At 39.2% G+C, this 19,470-nt stretch overlaps 1 protein-coding gene across 5 annotated transcripts in view; it reads right to left on the reverse strand.

The window, feature by feature from the left end:
* Nucleotides 1–19,470, reverse strand: part of Zfyve16 (zinc finger FYVE-type containing 16) — a 64,081-nt gene that overhangs the window by 7,135 nt on the left and 37,476 nt on the right. For all 5 annotated transcript variants that reach the window (XM_015998997.3, XM_015998998.3, XM_006980487.4 and 2 more), the window contains 4 exons: nucleotides 19,294–19,398; nucleotides 18,826–18,973; nucleotides 13,138–13,218; nucleotides 626–788 (listed from right to left, as the gene is read on the reverse strand). In XM_015998997.3, coding sequence (XP_015854483.1) covers nucleotides 626–788; nucleotides 13,138–13,218; nucleotides 18,826–18,973; nucleotides 19,294–19,398 — 497 coding nt within the window. The remainder of the gene's footprint in view (nucleotides 1–625; nucleotides 789–13,137; nucleotides 13,219–18,825; nucleotides 18,974–19,293; nucleotides 19,399–19,470) is intronic.

Genomic DNA, 19,470 nt, shown 5'->3' on the forward strand with positions numbered 1-19,470 from the left:
TCCCCAGCACCACAGGCTTTAGCCCTAGCACTCAGGAGGCCCAAGCAGGAAAATTTCAAGTTTAAGACCATCCCACACTACATACTGAGTTCAAGTCCAGCCTGGGGTACATGGCAAGACTATTTTGGAATCCCTTCCTTCTTCTCTGTCCTAGAACCCATACCCATCTCCAGAAATGAGAGGGTGTGGACAACTGAGAAGATGACTAGCACTGGTAACCGATGAGGCCTCTAACACATACATCGTCAAGTCTAGCTTACGCTAACAGGGAATTCACAGAAGTCAATAATCAAAAGGAAACCCTTATTAACTTGGCAAAAATGTGTACCATCTATCAGGAAAGGCATTCTGCCTTTTCTTAGCCCTGGTAGAAAACTACCTAACTGATGTTTTAATATCAGCCCTCCCCAATGTGACTATTCATTATAGCTTCCTACCCAAGAAAATGTATGAATCTGGTTACTTACATGTTTGAAAAAAAAAAAAAAAGACTGTATTAGTTGGAATAGAAATATTTAAATTAATGCCTAATTCTGTATTCATTAAAAAATATTTCGTGGTATTAAAAAGATGTTTTTACCACCCCCCATCAAATCAATTACATTTTAGAACAAGAAATTCCTACCCTTTATTCTTCTTTTCTTCCGAATCCACCCAACAGATGTCCACATACTCTCTCAGGTCTACGGCATCCACTTTCCCACAAGGAATCTTAAAGTCCTTTTGCTCTCGTAAAGCCAGCCGTAAGCCGTCCATGGTCTCTGGAGTTATTTGTACCATTAAGCCGTCTAGAAATCAAAGTCATACTTCATACTGAGTTTGCCAAATTTCAGTATGTGTGCCAAGTAGCAGAATTTACTATTAAAATATGTTTGGGGAAAGATACAAGTTTTAAATATCCTCCGTTAATCATTTAAATGTTTGTTTTTCACTAGGAAAATAAAATTATTTCATACAGTTAAGAATTATGTTTGAGGTTATGCCAAGACAGTAAGTTATGCTTCTTACTAATAGCACAACAAAAACATCACACATCATGGTTAAGTAGGGTTTATTCTAGGATACAAAGATGACTTGACATGTGCAAATCAATAAATATTACATCAACTGAAGGACAAAAACCATGCATCAATCATCTTGCAGAAGAAAACACTGGGTAAAATTCAACATCTGTTCATGAAAATAAAAAACCTCAATAAATTAGGTTTAGAAGGAACATGCCTTAAAACAAAAAAGGCAATATAGCGCAAACCCATGGTAGCATCACAATGAAAGGGGGAAAGTGGAGCCTGTTTCCTTAGGATGAAGGAAAAACAAGAATGCCCCCTTTCACTGCTCTACACCCCACTGTAGTTACCCAGACACTATGTTGGGGGGAACAAGAAGGGGCATCACACAGGGAAGACGGAGTCAAATTGTTCCTGTTTACAGTTTGTAGGAGTCTGGCAAAAATCAGGAAAAACTGAATACAAAATCAAGATACAAAATAAGGAGCACGCATATATATATGTATGTATATATATATATATGTATGTATATATCTATATGTTACACACACACAAGCATGCTTACAAAGAAATCAAGACAGCAATCTCTCATAACAACAAAAAGGAATAAATTTAATGGAGAAACCAGATGACTTCTACAGTGATAATGACAAAACGCCAATGAAAGATATAAAGACACAGGAAATGGAGACACGGTCATGTTCACAAATTAGAAGGACTGATATGGCCAAAACATTGATGCTATCTAGAACAACTGCATACTCAAAATAATTTCCATCTAAATATCAAGGGCCTTCATCTGAAAGGAAAACAAATTCCCAACCCTAAAACTCTCAGGAAAGCACAAAAGACGCAGAATAGCTTAAAAATAAAATATCTCTCAATATGAACATTAACCACTACACCCATACACACCCATACACACACACACACACACCAACAGAGCAGAATAGAAAACCTAAAAATAAATCCAGCCATTTAAGCCACTTGATTTTCAACAAAGGTGCCAAAACAGTTACTGTAGAAAAAGTTGCAATAACTGGTGCTATCGAATGATGATCCACTCAGCATAAGAAGACTGAACACTACGGCCCTGACTCTCGCCATGTACAAAATCTTCTCAAAATGAACCAAAGGACAAATGCAAGCCCTGAAAATACGAATCTACTGGAATGAACACAGGGGAAATTATTTAAACCTTATGCATAGACAGATATTCTCTCTCATAAGAAATGAAAGCACAGCTGGCTGTGGGGGTCATGCCCGTAATCCTAGTACTCAAGGGGCAGAAAAAGAAAATAAATGTAAAAAGATGAACCCAAAGCATAAATAACAAAATGTACATCAAATGAAGCCTCTCCTGTACGACAAAGGAAAGAAGAATGCAGACTGAAACATGAAGATCAGGAGAAAACATTGGTAAATCAAATGTTTTCTGACTAGGAGCTAATGGAAACTGAAAAATCTCAACAGTTTGAGACTGGGTTAGTTTGCTTAAAAAAAAAAAAAAAAAAAAAGTGAAAACAGTAACAACAACCAATCCAGCTCCTGGTTATGGGGGCACTTAGTCCCAGAACTCTGGAGGCAGATGTGGGAGGAATAATAATTTTGAGGCTAGCCTGGACTACAGAGGCTTTGTCTCACAAAATCAAAATCTGGCTAGTAAATTCACAAATGATCTGAAGACATTTCTTCAAAGAAGTTTTACATGTCCAAGAAATAGTTGGGAAAAAATATTAAGCATCACAGTGAAATGCAAATCAAAACCACCAAATTTTCTCATTCCAGTCAGAATGGTTATAATAATAATAAAAAAAAAACACAAAAAAAGAAAACAAATGCTCTTGGTACCAGAGACCCAAGACATAGAGCACTGAGTGCTCTTCCAGAGGACCCAGTTTCAAATCTCAGCACCCACATGGCTGTTCACAAACCCCTGTAACTCCAGCTCCAGAGTATCCTATATCCTCTCCTGGCCTCCATGGACACTGTGTGCCTGTGGTGGACAGACATGCATGCAAGCAAAACACCAATACATATAAAATAAAAATAAATAAATCTTCACTATATGTGGGAGCCCGTTCTGGGGTTCCTCATGGCTTTACCCAGCAGGTCCGAATAGAGGATGATCAGGACCACGGGCCTGAGTGCAGGTGTCTGAGAAGGCCTGCACTTGGCTGTGTTGGGGGAGGAGGTCTTTTGCTCCACCCCTTGGCGTCTCTATAAAAACCCTGGACCAGAGACAGTCGGGGCCCGTTGGAATAGGTTCCAGGCCCTCTCGAGGCTATCCTTTATTTTCTATCTGTTTATCTCCACAAGATTCTCCGCTATAAATCCTTCTATCTAATATTTCCTGCTGCTCGCACTCAAGAAAACTCTGGGAAGCTGTGGGGGTGGTGGGTAAACGCCCCACAGAATGGCGCCGTGAACAGGGACTAAAGAAAAAAAGGGACTAAAGAAAAAAGGGGACTAAAAAAAAAAAAAAGGGGACTAAAGAAAAAGGGAAAAAAGGGACTAAAGAAAAAAAGGGACAAAAAAAGGGGGGACTAAAGACAAATGAACAGGGACTAAAGACAAAGTAATAGGGACTAAAGATAAATGAAAATAATAGTTTTAATACAGAGTTTTTGGTGAAAGTGCTGAGTCAGCCCTGCCAGTGGAAAGGCATGCCGGTGTTATGGAATATATATATTTTTATATATATTTTTTGGTAAGGCAGGCGTTTTATCCTCGAGAGAAAAGGAAAGCGGACTGGAAGGATGTCCGATGCTGCAGCGAAATTCTCTTCTGTCAAAATTTTCTATCTTCTATCCCTTTCTCAATTTCTATCTGTGAAAAATAATTATAAGGTATAGGGTAGTAATATAGTTAGGAAAAACTTAAAAGTATAAGATTGTGTAGGAAAAAATAAGTAAGGCAACTAGACAGAAAAACTCAATTTTCTAACTTTGGGGGCTTTGAAAGCAAACTGGGGAAAAAATCTTTCTTTGGGCTTTTCGGGTAGTAAAAAAGCTCTTCTTTGAGCTTATGGGGAAGAAAAAGTTTCCTATGGAAGCTTTTGACCTGGGGACAGCTGAAATGCTAAGTCCAAGCGGCAGGAGAAAGTAATTTCTCCCTGAGGCAAAAATGGGGGTGTAAGAAATCAAAGTTTAAAGTTGGGAAGTTTTGGGAAATGTTGGTCTTGCTCCTGGGGGGGGGGGAACCTTTCTCAAACTATAAAGCTTTTCTTGAAAAATTTGGGGGAAAAAAATCTCTTAAAAGCCTTAATCTTTCTCTCTTAAGAAACTTAAAAACTAAAGCCTCTAACCTCTCTCAGAAAGAGGAGAGTAGAATCACCTGAAGATACTATTATGGGGACCACCTGTGATTAGCTCTAAGGGAAAACAACAAACTTAAGACAGCAAAACCTCTCTAAGTTCTCTCAAGCTTTAACAATCCTCCCTGCAATGCAGGAGGCAGGAACAAGTTTCTAAAAACCCCTTCTAAGCTCTGTCTCTTCAAGCTAGTAAAAGACAGTGGGTCAGAGTACCCTGAGGGAAACGCTTGGGGAGAGTGTGGGTGACGAGCTACAGAGAGCCCAAAAAGGGCAGGAAACTTGACCTGAGAAAAGCAAAATAGTCAAGCTTCACAGTTACAGCTGAGCTGAGGCAGCAAGGTTTTGAGTGAGCATTTCAGAATGAAAAGGTGCTCCTAATCGCCCTAATGCAAAGATCCCCTGAAGCAATGCAAACTGTTAGCATTGTATCCTCGCTTGTGACCAAAAACCCAGAGGTGACTGGCCAGCGTCTCTGAGTTGGAGTGCATTTCGGGGATACTAGGGTTCCTGCATTGTAAACTTCCTGGAGCACAGAGCTGAGGCAGGAAGGTGCAGGACCCAGGGGAAGATTGCTAATGAACAAAGCTAAAGCCGGTGGGAACGGCACAGTTGTCCACTTTCCTACAAGTCCCGGGTTGAAAGGTCCACAACTACAAAAAGAAACCTGAGAAAAAGCTTTCCTATCAGAGAAAGGACCTTTCTGGGAAAACAGTAAAGCTGAACTGGGTCTGAAGAAGTCGTGCTGCCGAGTCAGAACGCTGTCTGGGGAAAGAGCCCAGCCAGGGCAGAACAGAACTCTCCAGGAGTAAAGCTTTCTTTTCTGTCAGAGAAAGCACCTCCTTGAGAAAAGCTTTGTTTCAACTGACTCCCTGAGATGAGGGAGTGTAGCCCTGAGGGGTGATTGCCTCTGGCATAAGCTCTGTCCTTGAGCACCCAGACAAGCAAATACAACCCACTGGGGGACTGGGCCAGGTGAAGACCTGATGAGGCAAAACACCTGTCCTAATGGGAGTTTAGAGATGGCGAAAACCTCCCTTGCTAAGCTTGATTTATGAACACAAACCTCAGACCCCGAAAAATAGAAACGGACAAAAGCCCCTACCTTCAGTAGCAGGGAAAGCCGCCGCTCTAGTGTCGGAAACCGTTTCTGGGGTAGAGGGGATAAACTGAGACCAAACTGGGAACTGTCTGGGAGAAAGACTCTGAAGAAACAGAGAAGGGACATAATCCTCCCCAGGAAATGTATGACCTGACAAAGCTGCTAGAATTGGAGGCAGATTCAGGGGGAGAGAAAAAGCCCCTACCTCCAAAGGCAGCTAGCAGAGGAACAGAGCCTCAGATACCTGAAGCTCTGCACCTGGGGGGGAAGGAACAAGCAAAATGAGATAAATCAGTGGGAGAAAATCTCTGAAGGAGCTATGGAAAAGCTGTTGTAAATGATCTTGTTTTTCACTGACTGGCTAAAACAAACACAAGCCCCGAGGAAAGTTGCTATCAGAAATGCCAGCCTCAATGTGCGCTAACGAGGCAGGTGTGGTTCTGATTCGGGGGCCAGTGTCTGATGAAGGAGAGACACCTGTTAAAGCCAGCTGAGAGACCAGAAACCTCCCAATGTGCCATTGCTGAAAATGTAAAATGCTTGTTCAAATCTCCCGTTGCAAAAGCAAGAGACTTTGTTCAAACCTCCCGGGCAAGAATTTGTAAGCAAGTCTGGTAAAAGAGAACCAGTTGACTCTCAAACACGACAAGAAATATGGGAAATGATATAAGGGACTGATATATGGGACTGATAGTATGGACTGATATAAGGGAAATGCATTCTGGGAAAGGTAGTTTTTCCGCTAAAGATGGCGACATTGCCCTGAAATACTTTTGTCAGCTCTAAAATTAAAATACAGCCTTTAAAAAAAGGGAAAAGTCGTCTAAGGGTTTAAGTGTCAGTTCCAAAGAAAAATTGAAAGGATATGGAACTAGGTGCTTCGCGGTTTGGGGCTCCATTGGTAAAATGCCTTATTTACCCTAATAGCTGTGCAAAGTTTTTACGGTAATTGGATGACAAAAAAGCTACCTATAAGAGCAAACGAGTCACTTTAAAATCCTTAAGATACCACCTAATAACTGTGCAGTATTGGTGAAGAGCTTTACAGCAACTAAATAAGATAATTTCACCCTCAGCGTGAAGTGAAGTTTTTCAGAAGAGCATTGTGGTGGTAATCTAATTGTATTGAAATATTATTTTGATTTGTACTGAAATATTAATTTGATTGTATGTTAATAAATAAAGTTGTCTGGGGGTCAGAGCTATTAGAGCCATAGCAAGAGTGTGGCGGTGGTGGCACACGCCTTTAATCCCATAGATATCTGTGTGTTCAGGGTCAGAGCTATTAGAGCCATAGCAAGAGTGTGGCGGTGGTGGCACACGCCTTTAATCCCATAAGATCTCTGTGTGTTCAGGGATACAGCCAGCATTGGAGACATATGCCTTTAAGACCTAGGGGGCTGTACATTCAGACAGTGACGAGGCAGTCATGTGTTTGGGTTTACAACCAATGAGAAGGCAGAACAACATACTTTAAAAATACGAACCGACAGGAAGTAGGTCTTTTTTCGCGAAGCTGGGACAGCAGGAGGAAGGGTGAGATTTTAGCTCTGAGCTCTGACTTCTTGGCTTTCTCTTTTACATTGTTTCTGTGTTTCTTATTTAATAAGACGGTTGGTTACATCTACATCTGGCGCCCAACGTGGGGCAAGAGTTTCTACCTAAAACCTGAGAAAAGATTCTAAAACGGAGCTAAAAACAGCTTCCTAATTGTCTCTCTCAAATGAGCAGCAGCTGCCGGTTTGAGTTCCTGGCGGGTTCCTGGCGTGTGAGCTCGATCTGCAGTATGGCGGGAATGAGGCCTCTGCAAGTGGCACATTAAGCTGCATGGTGGATTTAGCTTTTGCTAGTACAAAACAAAAAGAGGTTTCTGGGCTACACGCTGCTTTGATAAGAAGCATAGACCCACTATTTCCGAGAGTTGATGGCTCCCAGAGCTGGTGGAAAACGTACCACCGCCATGTTGGGAAGCTGAAGTGGGCGGAGCCAGCAGCCGCAGCGCCGTTTCAAGCTTAAAAGGCTGCAGTTTAAGCAATAGGCTCAAGGTAATATAAAAAATAAGCCATGTAAAGATGGCTACCACACAGAGAATCTGGATTATGTTCTCTTTGATATTTGTAACTGAAGAAAAACATTTGATTGCAAAAGCTGTTGGGTTATGCAAAAATGTGTATTTTAAAGGTACCTTGACTTCAAAATTTGGATATAAGGATATGTTGCTTTGGAAAGGAGGCTCTGTTTTTGTTTCTACAGAAAGCCAGAGGCTATGGATTTGTTCCAGATTAAGATACATCAGGTTTGACCAGCCAAGACCACCTGAAAGGTCTCTGATGACACCATGGCCCAGATGATCCAACATCCAGAATCGTTTCAAGGCAACTGGCTCAGACAATACGGTCTCACGGACTACTCCATGATCCTAAAATTTTCTTTGTGTCCCCATAAGATACAGCGCCCCCCTCCAGCAGGAAGTAGTAAGAGAAGCTACGCCCAAATTCCCAAATATACCAAGCTGACTTTGGAGATGCGTAAAAGTTAAAACCTTCCTTTTAAAAAAAAGAAAGGGGAAGTGCTGTGGGACGGTCTGTATGTCAAATTGCTCTGATTGGTCAATAAATAAAACACTGGTTGGCCAGTGGCCAGGCAGGAAGTAGGTGGGACAAGGAGAGAGGAGAATTCTGGGAAGCGGAAGGCTGAGGCAGAGAGACACTGCAGCCGCCGCCATGACCAGCAGCATGTGAAGATGCCGGTAAGCCACCAGCCACGTGGCAAGGTATAGATTTATGGAAATGGATTAATTTAAGCTATAAGAACAGTTAGCAAGAAGCCTGCCACGGCCATACAGTTTGTATGCAATATAAGTCTCTGTGTTTACTTGGTTGGGTCTGAGCGGCTGTGGGACTGGCGGGTGACAAAGATTTGTGCTGACTGTGGGCAAGGCAGGAAAACTCTAGCTACAGAGCATACCAAAAGTACTGCTGTAATAGAAACGTTTGTCTGAATTGAGGCATTTAGGGGAGCTATTATGAATTTGGGTGAAGGGACAGCCTCTAGTTAAAAACTGTCTACCGCTGACAGTGCATCTCTGCCTGTCCGGAACTGCTGAGAGAACTCGCAACTTTGGGATGTGGCTTTGTCCCGAAAATGTTACAATCCCCTAGCAACAAGTATCACAACTCTAATGACAACACTCACTAAATCCCAGTGCTTTATAACAAAGTTAACTATAAACTGTAAACTTTAGAAGTGATGTACGTACTTCCTGTCTAGTTAAGAAAATCTTTCTGATAGAGATGGTGATAATAATTAAGAGTAAGAAGTAGAAAGACGAATATAAGATATGTGAGTTTGTAAAAATTCTGTCTTGTTATATCTGTGTTAAGAAATCTTTAGGTGTTTGCTAAGTTAGATACATGCTAATGGTAGCCTATATAAGTTTGTAAAATAGATCTATAGAGTTCCTTTAAGAATATAAGCTTGTAAGAAGTATCTAAGGTAGTCTTAAGACATGTAGTAATAAACTTGTAAGATGCTAGTTGTAAATGTAAGTTTAAAAAAGAAATAAGATGGAATGAATATAAGTATATAAGAATTAATAAGAAATATATTTGCTAAAGTAGTTCTATAGTTTCCTTAAAGTATAAATAAGTAGATGTTATTATGTTGCATGTGAGTTTGTAAAAACGTGTAAATGTTGAATATGAGTCTAAATGCTTTGCAAGGCAAAAAATGTTATATGTGAGTTTGTGAAAAAGTGTATGTAAATGTTAAGTGTGAGTCTATTCTTAATGTATATGGTGAAAACACCTGAGACACAGGAGATAGTGTCCTAGTAGACTGCAAAGTAGGCAGTCTGAATGGTTTCAAAAGCTCCAGAAGCCGCTAAGAAGCTAAGAATGACGAACGCCAGAACCAGCACAAGTCATCCGCAGCTGAGATCCGTGAAATATCAATGCAGCACAGAAAAACCTGAGCTAACAGCAAAAAGGGTGCGGTTTAAAATACTACTATAACTAAAAAGGTCTGTCTGTGAGAACAAAAGTTGCAGAGACGCTTGTTTGAACTAAAATTGTTAACTGCAAAAAGTCTTGGTTGAAAAACGTCTCTTCATATTTGGAAGTGAAAGCCTGATACCAGAATTTATTTCTTGTTTGAACTTTTTGAACTTAAAATGAGATAAAATTACAAAAACATTTTGGTTATGGATTTCTTCAAATTTGGAAGGCTAGTACCAATATTTATCATTTGAATTTTGGTACTTAAATGAAATGAACAATAGAGATTTCATTGCAATGGGACAATTTTGAGCTTACTTATAGTAATGACCTAGGAACAGTTTTCTGGAATTGGGTTAAAAATGGAACTGTTTAAATGAAGAAATGTATTTCTACTTAGAATCGAGATGCAATTTTGTGTATGCATATATGCTTTATTAACTGGCAATTTATGAATTGTTTTGTGGAACTGTTTATGTAAAAATGGAATTACTTATGGAACTGGTTTTGTGTTACAAATGGAACTGTTTAAACAGAAAAGTTTGGGTTTTCTAACTAGGCTTGAGATTTTGCTTAAAAATTATAAAGAAAAGGAGGAGCTATGAGATTGAATTATGTTCGCAGAAACCTATTGATATTAATGCACCCTGGCTTTGTGGAATTGAGGAAATGTTTAAGTTTGAGAATACATCGAAGTTTTTCCTATGTTCTATTAACAAGAAAATTCAAATGACTGAGTTAAAGTTGTAAGACAGAGAAAATTGTTAACTATATATAGCACCATATATGCTAATTCTAATGGTTCTGTTAAGAGTTTGCTTTGAGATTGAGAGAATTGTGACTATGTATAGCAATATTTATGTTAACCTGTTAATGGCAATGATGAAGCTAAGGGATTCTTTAAGTTTGTAGTCGCCTTAAGAGTTTGGTTTAGAAAGGGCTTGAGGCAGCTAAGACTGCTGTGGTCACCTTGGACCTAATTCAAAAGATAAATGCCATTTATATCATCCTCTACTCCCATACTGGGAGGTGTAACAGCTATGGAGATTGCTGAAAGCCATTAATTATTTTTTTATATATTAAGAAGGGGGGACCTGTGGGAGCCCGTTCTGGGGTTCCTCATGGCTTTACCCAGCAGGTCCGAATAGAGGATGATCAGGACCACGGGCCTGAGTGCAGGTGTCTGAGAAGGCCTGCACTTGGCTGTGTTGGGGGAGGAGGTCTTTTGCTCCACCCCTTGGCGTCTCTATAAAAACCCTGGACCAGAGACAGTCGGGGCCCGTTGGAATAGGTTCCAGGCCCTCTCGAGGCTATCCTTTATTTTCTATCTGTTTATCTCCACAAGATTCTCCGCTATAAATCCTTCTATCTAATATTTCCTGCTGCTCGCACTCAAGAAAACTCTGGGAAGCTGTGGGGGTGGTGGGTAAACGCCCCACAACTATATAGTAAAATAAACGATATAAAGGAAGTAGAGAAGTGGGAACTTGTCCATTTACTTACGCATTTAGTCATTCATTTACTCATTTATTTTGTGGTCCTAGGAACTAGCCAGGGCTTCAGCACATGGCAGGCCAGTGCTCTAGTCCTGAGCTACATTCCTAACCAGAGAAAGTAGAGCCTTATACACTGCTGACAGGACTGTAAGCATTAGTGCAGTCATTACGGAAAACAGTACAGGAGTTCCTCAACAAGCCAAATTACAATACCTTATGATCCAACTATTCACCTAATGGGGGTGCCTCAAATGAAATTAAATAATTAATCAGAGATAAGTTAGGCATGATGGTTAAGGTCTAACCCTAGCACTCAGGAGGCACAGGCAGGAGGGTTGAGAATTTGAGCTCAGCCAGAGCTACATAGTGAGCCCAAGCTAGACTAAAATAGCAAGACTCTATATCTGAATACCCTCTGATGTTCCCCACCAAAAGAAACAATAAAAACAGAGGAGAAAAAAAGATACTTCCATATCCTCTCATTGTAGCATTATTCTTAACAGCCACAATATTAAATCAACCAAAGTATTTATCAAAAGGATGAATAAAAACCATGGTATAAAGACATCCTGGAATATTAATAATTCAGCCAGATGAAGAACTGAAATCCTGTCACTTACAGCACCAGATGGAACTGGAGGCCAGACAGCAGACTAAGGGCACACCACAGAGAGCAAACCTCACTTTGTCTCAGCCATACATTAGGTACTATGTATGTACAGACACTACAATAGAGCTACTTTCATACAAAGAATAAGATGGTGGCGCCTGCAAGTTAGGGAGGCAGAAATAGGACAGGAAGAGACTGGATGATGGTTACCACAATACAGCTACATATCAAGAATGCTGCACCTTCAGAAAGCAACTAAAATTCAAAATTTACACTTTATAAAGAACTTGCGGAGGAATCTGAAGTCTGTCAAGCCAAAGAAATAACAACAGTTTAAATAGATGAAAACAGTAATTACCCTGATTTGACCACTATACATTCTATATATGATCCAAATTATCAAAGTATCCTCTACACAAATATGAACAATTATTATCTGTTAAACATGAAGGAGGGGGGCTCTACAAAATATCACATACAAACTACAAAAGTTAAAAAAAAAAAAAAAACAACCAATAGAAAATAGGCAACAGGCCGGGCGGTGGTGGCGCACACCTTTAATCCCAGCACTCGGGAGGCAGAGCCAGGCGGATCTCTGTGAGTTCGAGGCCAGCCTGGGCTACCAAGTGAGCTCCAGGAAAGGCGCAAAGCTATGCAGAGAAACCCTGTCTCGAAAAACCAAAAAAAAAAAAAAAAAAAAAAAAAAAAAAGAAAATAGGCAACAGTTGTAAATAAGTATCTCACAAATAACATGTGTTCTATAAGTATGAAATAAAACATTCTATTTGCTAATAAATAAGAAATATGCTTATAATAATGACCATATTCAGAAACATATAAAAGATTAACAAGTTAAGTAGACTAATAATACCATGTACACTACTGAGAAAGTTAACAGCCGCATGGTAATAAGGATTGGTACAATCACTTTGCAAAACAATTTGAAAAAACTCTGGGAAACTGAACATTTACCAATCTAACTAACTCAGGAATTCCAATCTTAGATATATATTAGCACTACTGTTTGTAATAACAGAAACAAGAAACAACCTAGATGTTCATGGTCAGATGAACAAATTACCACATATGTACAAAATCTTTAATAGCACTGAAGTCGAACACATTACAGCTGCAGAATATGCATAAACCAAAAACATAAACAAGGTGCTGATATATGTAACTCATTCTTAGTAGGCATAGCTAGGTAACGTATTCTGTAAATATACTCAGGTAAGAGAATAATGCGTACAGCAGTCAGTCTAGCAGCTCGCTCTTGAGGAGAGCAGGAGGAGGAAGCCTACATGGACCCAATGCTGTCATGCTCTAGTTCTTGCCTAGGGGATTATTTCAGAGGTCTGTGGTACTGACTGTTCTTAACAACTTACATGTTCTTTTGTAAGCATCAAATATAATCTTTGGTTGGTTGGCTAGTTTTGGTTTGATTTGGTTTTTGAGGCAAGGTCTCACTATGTAGCCCAGGATGGCCTCTAATTCATAGAAATCCACCCACCTCTGCCTCCTGCCTCCTAGGTGCCACTACACCTGACAAATATATTTCTCAAAGGTAAAGGAAAAATGACTTTACATTAAAACAATCAAAGATGAAGGTCTTACCTTCAACTATGCTGGACTTGGCAAGAAATCCTGAAGATGTTTTCAGAGCACCGTTGAATACCACGAAACTCGCTCCTGTCACTGATAATGAATAATAAGTTATATTTTAATCTGTTCATCTTATGCTATATTTATTACTCAAAATGGCAAGCTTGCACATTTTAAGTATTCGATAAATTTTATGCTTATAATACATTAGAAATACAATAAAAAAGATTAAAATATTATATAAATAGTGTTTATATCTAGTGATAAACTAGTGTATTATTTGAAATGTTGGCGCTTTTGTTAATGAGGGTGTCATGAATCAGATTTACTGCAGGTGAACACAAAATGTGTAAGTCTCTGTGGAGTCCTCACCTGACAATTAAAGTTAAAAATGAATGTAACTTAGGGGCTAGGGAGAACGGTTAAAAGTGCTTTCCTCTACAAGCATCAGGACCAGTGTTAAGATCTCTAGAACCCATGTAAATCCTGGGTGAGTGTGGTAGTCTGCCTGAATTCCAGCTTTTGAAGGCATGAAGAGATGGACTCCTCAGACCAGCTGGCTAGCAAGACTAGCCGTATCAACAAGCTCTGAGTTCTACTGAGAGACCCTGCCTCAGTGAATACAGTGGAAGAGCAATGGAAGATGATCCGAAAACCAAACTCCGGTCTCCACATGCACATTTATACATGTGCACCTAAAGACATGCAACAACATGCATGCATATAAACATCAACACCACATACAAATAAAAAGCAGAGAAAGGAAAAAACAAATATAACCTTGGACACTAATTTCACCTCTAGAAACAAAAAAAGTATGCATATAAGGTTATTCATAACAGCATTTTTATAAGCAACTGAGGAATGATAGTCATTAATGACAGTAAGAGACAATTAAATGATAGACAATTACAAATGGGAAGTTACAGAGACATCCAAGTTCTTTACTAACATAGAATAATCTCCAAAAAGTATTAAAAATAACAAAGCAAGGTGCACAATGAAATGTGTTACAAGTTATCTGAAAAAGTGGGAGAAAGACATGTCTTGAGTGTATGCTTGCTTGAAGTCTCTGGAGAGATGTATAAGAAAGTAAACTGGTTTGTTGCTCTGTAAGAGGATGGCTAAATGGTTAAGAGAATACCTTTTCTACCACAATATAAATACAAATAGTCTGAATCTTACCACATATATATGTCCCTGTTAACAAATAAATACTTAAAACTCCCTAATTTTAGGGCCATGAAGATGGTTTAGTCACTGAAGTCCTTGCTATACAGGAAGGGGAACCTGAGTTCAGGTTCCCAGCCTTCAGCTCCTAGCTGCTGCCTGTAGGCTTGAACCATCCAGTCAGTGTGATCTAAGTAAGGGAGCCATGCTGCGGAGAGACTGGTCCTCTAAGGCTTGCCTCAGAGAATGGCTGCAAAAGTGGAGAAAGCCAAGTCCAGATTATAAAAAATCTAAAAAGGTACAATATACTTTATAAGGTGCTTAGGTGCTGACGAAAAAAGATGGGTACAGACAGTCATAAAATAATAGTTTAAAAATAGTAAAGTCTTTAAAGAGAGTAAAGTAATACAAAAAAGATGAAAATATTATAATATAGGGAGTTTGGCTTTTATGGTACTTTGTTAATTTTAAAATTTTTAAATGCTAATGAACAACAGAATGGCATCTGCTGAGAGACACTGGATTACGAAAGTGACTGCTAAATTAAATCAGCCCATATACTTTAGAGATGTCTTGGCTTCAGAATGGAAGTCAAAAAATGTGTTATGTTGTGGGAGAGTTTATGCTTTTATTTCTAGAGGAAATGAAAATCTATGGATTCCTTCAAAGTAAATAGAGATCAGATTTGCCCATGGGAGACCTCCTGAAGATCTTGCCTACAGACATGAGGGAGAAAGACAGAAAAGACTACAAGACAGGTAACATATATGCTGATCCATCTGCATGGGAACAGCTCTGAGACTAGATGAGATAGGATAAATCTTGTTGGCTACAGAGTCCTCATGACTTATTACATGCCATCCTTTCATACGGCATGGATATTTATATTACAGTTTGATTATGCAGTCCAGATGGACTTATAAAGTTGACAGATGCCTTTTACCTGCTCAAATATAAAACCAAAAAAATCACATTCAGCTGACTTGTGTACACTGTATATTCCATACTTGTGTTAATGTAGATATATGTACCTTTAAAAGTTTGTGTGTTTTAGGCCGGGCAGTGGTGGCGCACGCCTTTAATCCCAGCACTTGGGAGGCAGAGGCAGGCGGATCTCTGTGAATTCGAGGCCAGCCTGGGCTACCAAGTGAGTTCCAGGAAAGGCGCAAAGCTACATAGAGAAACCCTGTCTCAAAAAACCATAAAAAAAAAAAAAAAAAAAAAAAAAAAAAAAAGTTTGTGTGTTTTCAGGAAAAAAGCACCAGACACCAATAAAGTAGCCCAAGTGATCCAGCCTCTCTTGCAGTTTCTTCAAGATTCTGCATCCAGAACAATTGGATGAGATGGTCCAGCCTCACAGACTACTCCAGCCAAGACTTCAGATGAACTCTACACTTTCCCATCACATAAAGACTAAACAAAAAAATAATGTGGCTAGCTCTCCCAGGACATGACAATTATCCCAATTTTCTTAGGGTCCCCTAAAGATGTTGTCACCCTCAAACAACAAGACGTAGTCTGGAGAACATGAAGCCCACATTTCCAAGAGGTGGGGTGGGTGGTTTTTAGACATTCAGTGGGTTATGGATGTTTGTCATCGTTTAGGGGGGTTGGTTTCAAGTTGTTACTGGTCATGGGCAGGAAAAAAAAACTAAGTAAAGGAGGTTAGATTCAGAGATCTCATTCTGAAAAGAAAAAGAGGGATATAAGAATGATAGGATATAAGGGTAGATTATTGAATCTACTTTTTTTTTTTTTTGAGACAGGGTTTCTCTGTGTAGCTTTGGAGCCTTTCCTGTAGCCCAGGCTGGCCTCAGACTCACAAAGATCCACCTGCTAAATCTACTTTTAAACTAAAAAAGCAACTACTAGTCTTAAATATTTTACATTGGTATGGATTTTTGCATAGTGATACAAATTTAAGGTTATTTTTGTTATATATGTTTCTACTCTTGTTTAAGGTATTGCACCTATATAGCTCATCTAAAAATATAATGTAAAGTTCTAGTCCTTAAAGGCTATTATTACAAACTGTTTAAGATAATTAAGAAATGCAGGTTAGTAGTTAGTCATATGTAACAATCAAACTTGTAGTCATGTTAGTTATGTTTTCAAGGTCAAACAGAGATATATTTTTAAATAGATGGTCTTCAAACACTTCAAAGTCCTACAAAATATGGCATTTAAAATGTTTTAATAACATAAGGCTTTTCATGACAGTGAGACAGACACATCTGCTCCTGGCAGTACCAATCTACTTCAAAAAGGATGATGGGCATCAAAGAACCTCCATATGGAATTTGCTTTCATTATGGTAAAGTTAGCCACTGGGTAAGAAACTACCCTTACCTCGACTGCTGACAGTATGTTGTCCAAACTGGACAATCAGAATACAAAAGAAAACAAGTACCAAACTTTGCCAAGACAAAGTAGGGCAGTCCTTCAAAATTCCTGCTTCACATAAAAGTCTATCAGATATTCTAGGCCTGTAGGCCAAGAATGGTTGCCCCAACGTTACAGAGGAACCTTGGGTTACTGTCCAGGCAGCCAGCTATCTCTGTTATTTCTGTAGTTTTAGAAGTTGCTTGCTCTGCTCTTACTGATCAATCAGGTAATATTATATCCTTCTTGGGTTTTCAATGGGGTTAAGACTAGATAGTTATAGTTACAGTTTTGCTTGATACTAAATTCAAAAAAGAAACATGCATAAGTGATGTGAAGTTTGTAAGGTTAAGAAACATAAAAAGTTGTTTATCTAAGAAGATGTTTTAAGGTCTAAAAAGATGTTTTTTAGGATGAAAATACAAGTTATAATAGAAAATGGTTTAGGTATAAAACTTTGAATTCACTAAAATAGAATAGATAATAAAGTACTTTCTCCAAATTTGCCAAATGTAAATGACTAAACATTGTGATAATTCTTGTTCTTACTGTTTTACTATGTTAAGAGTTAAAACCTTTTTATTTAGACAAAAAGGAGGAATGTTGTGGGATATTTGTACACTGTGTATTGCTGTGACTAGTGTAATAAAAAGCTGAATGGACAATTTGCTAGGCAGGATGTAAAGGCAGGATTTTCAGGGACAGAAAGGAAGAGGAGGAGGAATCTAGGCACACAAGGGATGCCAGAACACATGGAGAGGAAACAGGAGGTTCAAGATGGAAGGGAGGCTGTAGGCTGATGAGAAACTACTACTACAAGGAAATCTAAGTGAACTGGAAGCTCAGGCTCAGTGAGACCCTAGCTAGAAAACTAAGGTAACAAGAGTTGAAAACATCTATATCAATCTCTGACTTCCATACACACACATACACACACACACACACACACACACACATTTCTTACATTTTAATGACAAAAATGTCAGTTAACGGTAAATAAAAAAGCAAAGTAGGAAATTATCTATTCAACCCATGTATTAAACAAAAAAAATAGCCAGGTGGTGGTGGTGCACACCTTTAATTCAAGCAGTTGGGAGGCAGAGGCAGGCAGATCTCTGAGTTTGAGGCCAGCCTGGTCTACTGAGCAAGTTCCAGGACAGCCACCAAAACTACACAGAGAAACCCTGTCTCAAAAAAGGAAAAAAAAAATACAGTAAAATGTCAACAATGGCCTTATTTTGTCCTGTGTGTGTGTGTGTGTGTGTGTGTGTGTGTGTGTGTGTGTGTGTTATGTGTGATACAGGTACCCTCAGAGTCCAGAAGAGGGCATGAGACACCCTGAAGCTGGAGTTACAGGCAGTTATAAGTGCCTGACATGGGTACTGGGAACCAAACTGGATCCTCTGTAAGAGCAGTACATGCTCTTAACTGATGAGGTCTCTCTCCAGCCCTAAAAGGTTTATTTTTATATTTAATTAGGTATATGGGGGGGGCATATATACACATGAATGTAGTTGCCAAAAGAGGGCATGAGATCCGCTGGAGTTGTAGTTACAGGTGTTTGTGAGCATGTGGACGCTGAGGATCAAACTTAAGAGCACTGCACAGTCTTAACTGCTGAGCCATCCCTCCAGCCCCTACTCCTTCACTGCTTTTCAGAACATTATCTTTACAACTGGAAGAAAAGATTGTTAGCAGTGAGGGCATCAGGCTATTTGAATGCTATCCCGTGACAATGTGTTAAACTTATGAACCACGAACTTTCAGTTTGTCAGCCCTCCACTGCAAGTCTGGGAAGGCAGCAGCCAGAGCTGAGGATCATGTCTCACTCCCACCCCACCCCACCCCAACCCACCCCACCCGTCTACCTTGTGTCCTCCCAAATAACAGGAGCTGAGCAGAGACTGAACAAATGAGAAACTGTGGAAAAGAAGACCTCACACCATGGGACCTACTAAAGAAAAGACTTCCAAATCTTTGCCTCTTCTAATGCAGCCAGAAATCAAAACACAAAAGAGAAGCCATTTTTTCAATTATTGTTTATAAAGCTGCAATGTTAAGCATACCAGTCCATCATTAATTCAGGAAATAGGCTAAGGTATCGATTTCTTTTTGGAGGGATCTCTTAAGTGGGGCTTCATAAATTACCTTTTCTTGGCTGGCCAGTGGCACTATTGGCCTGAGTTTGATAAACTCCATCACTTTGTACACATACCAGATGAGAATCTGCTTCTGTACTAAAACTAGCGCCAATGCTGATGACATGCTCATTAGAAGAGTTTATTACCTTCATTACCTGAGGAAAAAAACACCACATTTGTTAAAATCAACTTTTATGCCTAGTCTAGAAGTTGTATTATTGATCAACTTCATTGGTAATGTGACAAAAAAAAAAAATGAGGAAAATAAAATCTCAATTAATAGATAATAAAGAAAAATGTTGAAAAAACTGGATCAAACAAATTCTCTATTAACAAACCAATTCTAAAAATTTAAAACATGTTGTCATTATAAAATATATATATCTTCATTCAAAACAACAACAAAATCCAGGCTCCGGAACTCCTCCTCCTCTGCTCAACTGTCTTTAGATCTGGATAGAGCAAGTACACTTACATCACTGTACTTTTTCCGAGGTATTTTTATACAGCTTTTCCCCATTTCCATATGAATCAACAGCTGATCGACGTTATGCAATGTATACTGGTAATTTCGAAGATCCTACATAAAATGATCACAGTTCCATCAACATTTATTTACCCATCCATGAAACATTTCAGTCAGTACCTGGAG

This window comes from Peromyscus maniculatus, chromosome 15, assembly GCF_049852395.1.
Source record: "Peromyscus maniculatus bairdii isolate BWxNUB_F1_BW_parent chromosome 15, HU_Pman_BW_mat_3.1, whole genome shotgun sequence".
Lineage (NCBI taxonomy): Eukaryota > Metazoa > Chordata > Mammalia > Rodentia > Cricetidae > Peromyscus > Peromyscus maniculatus.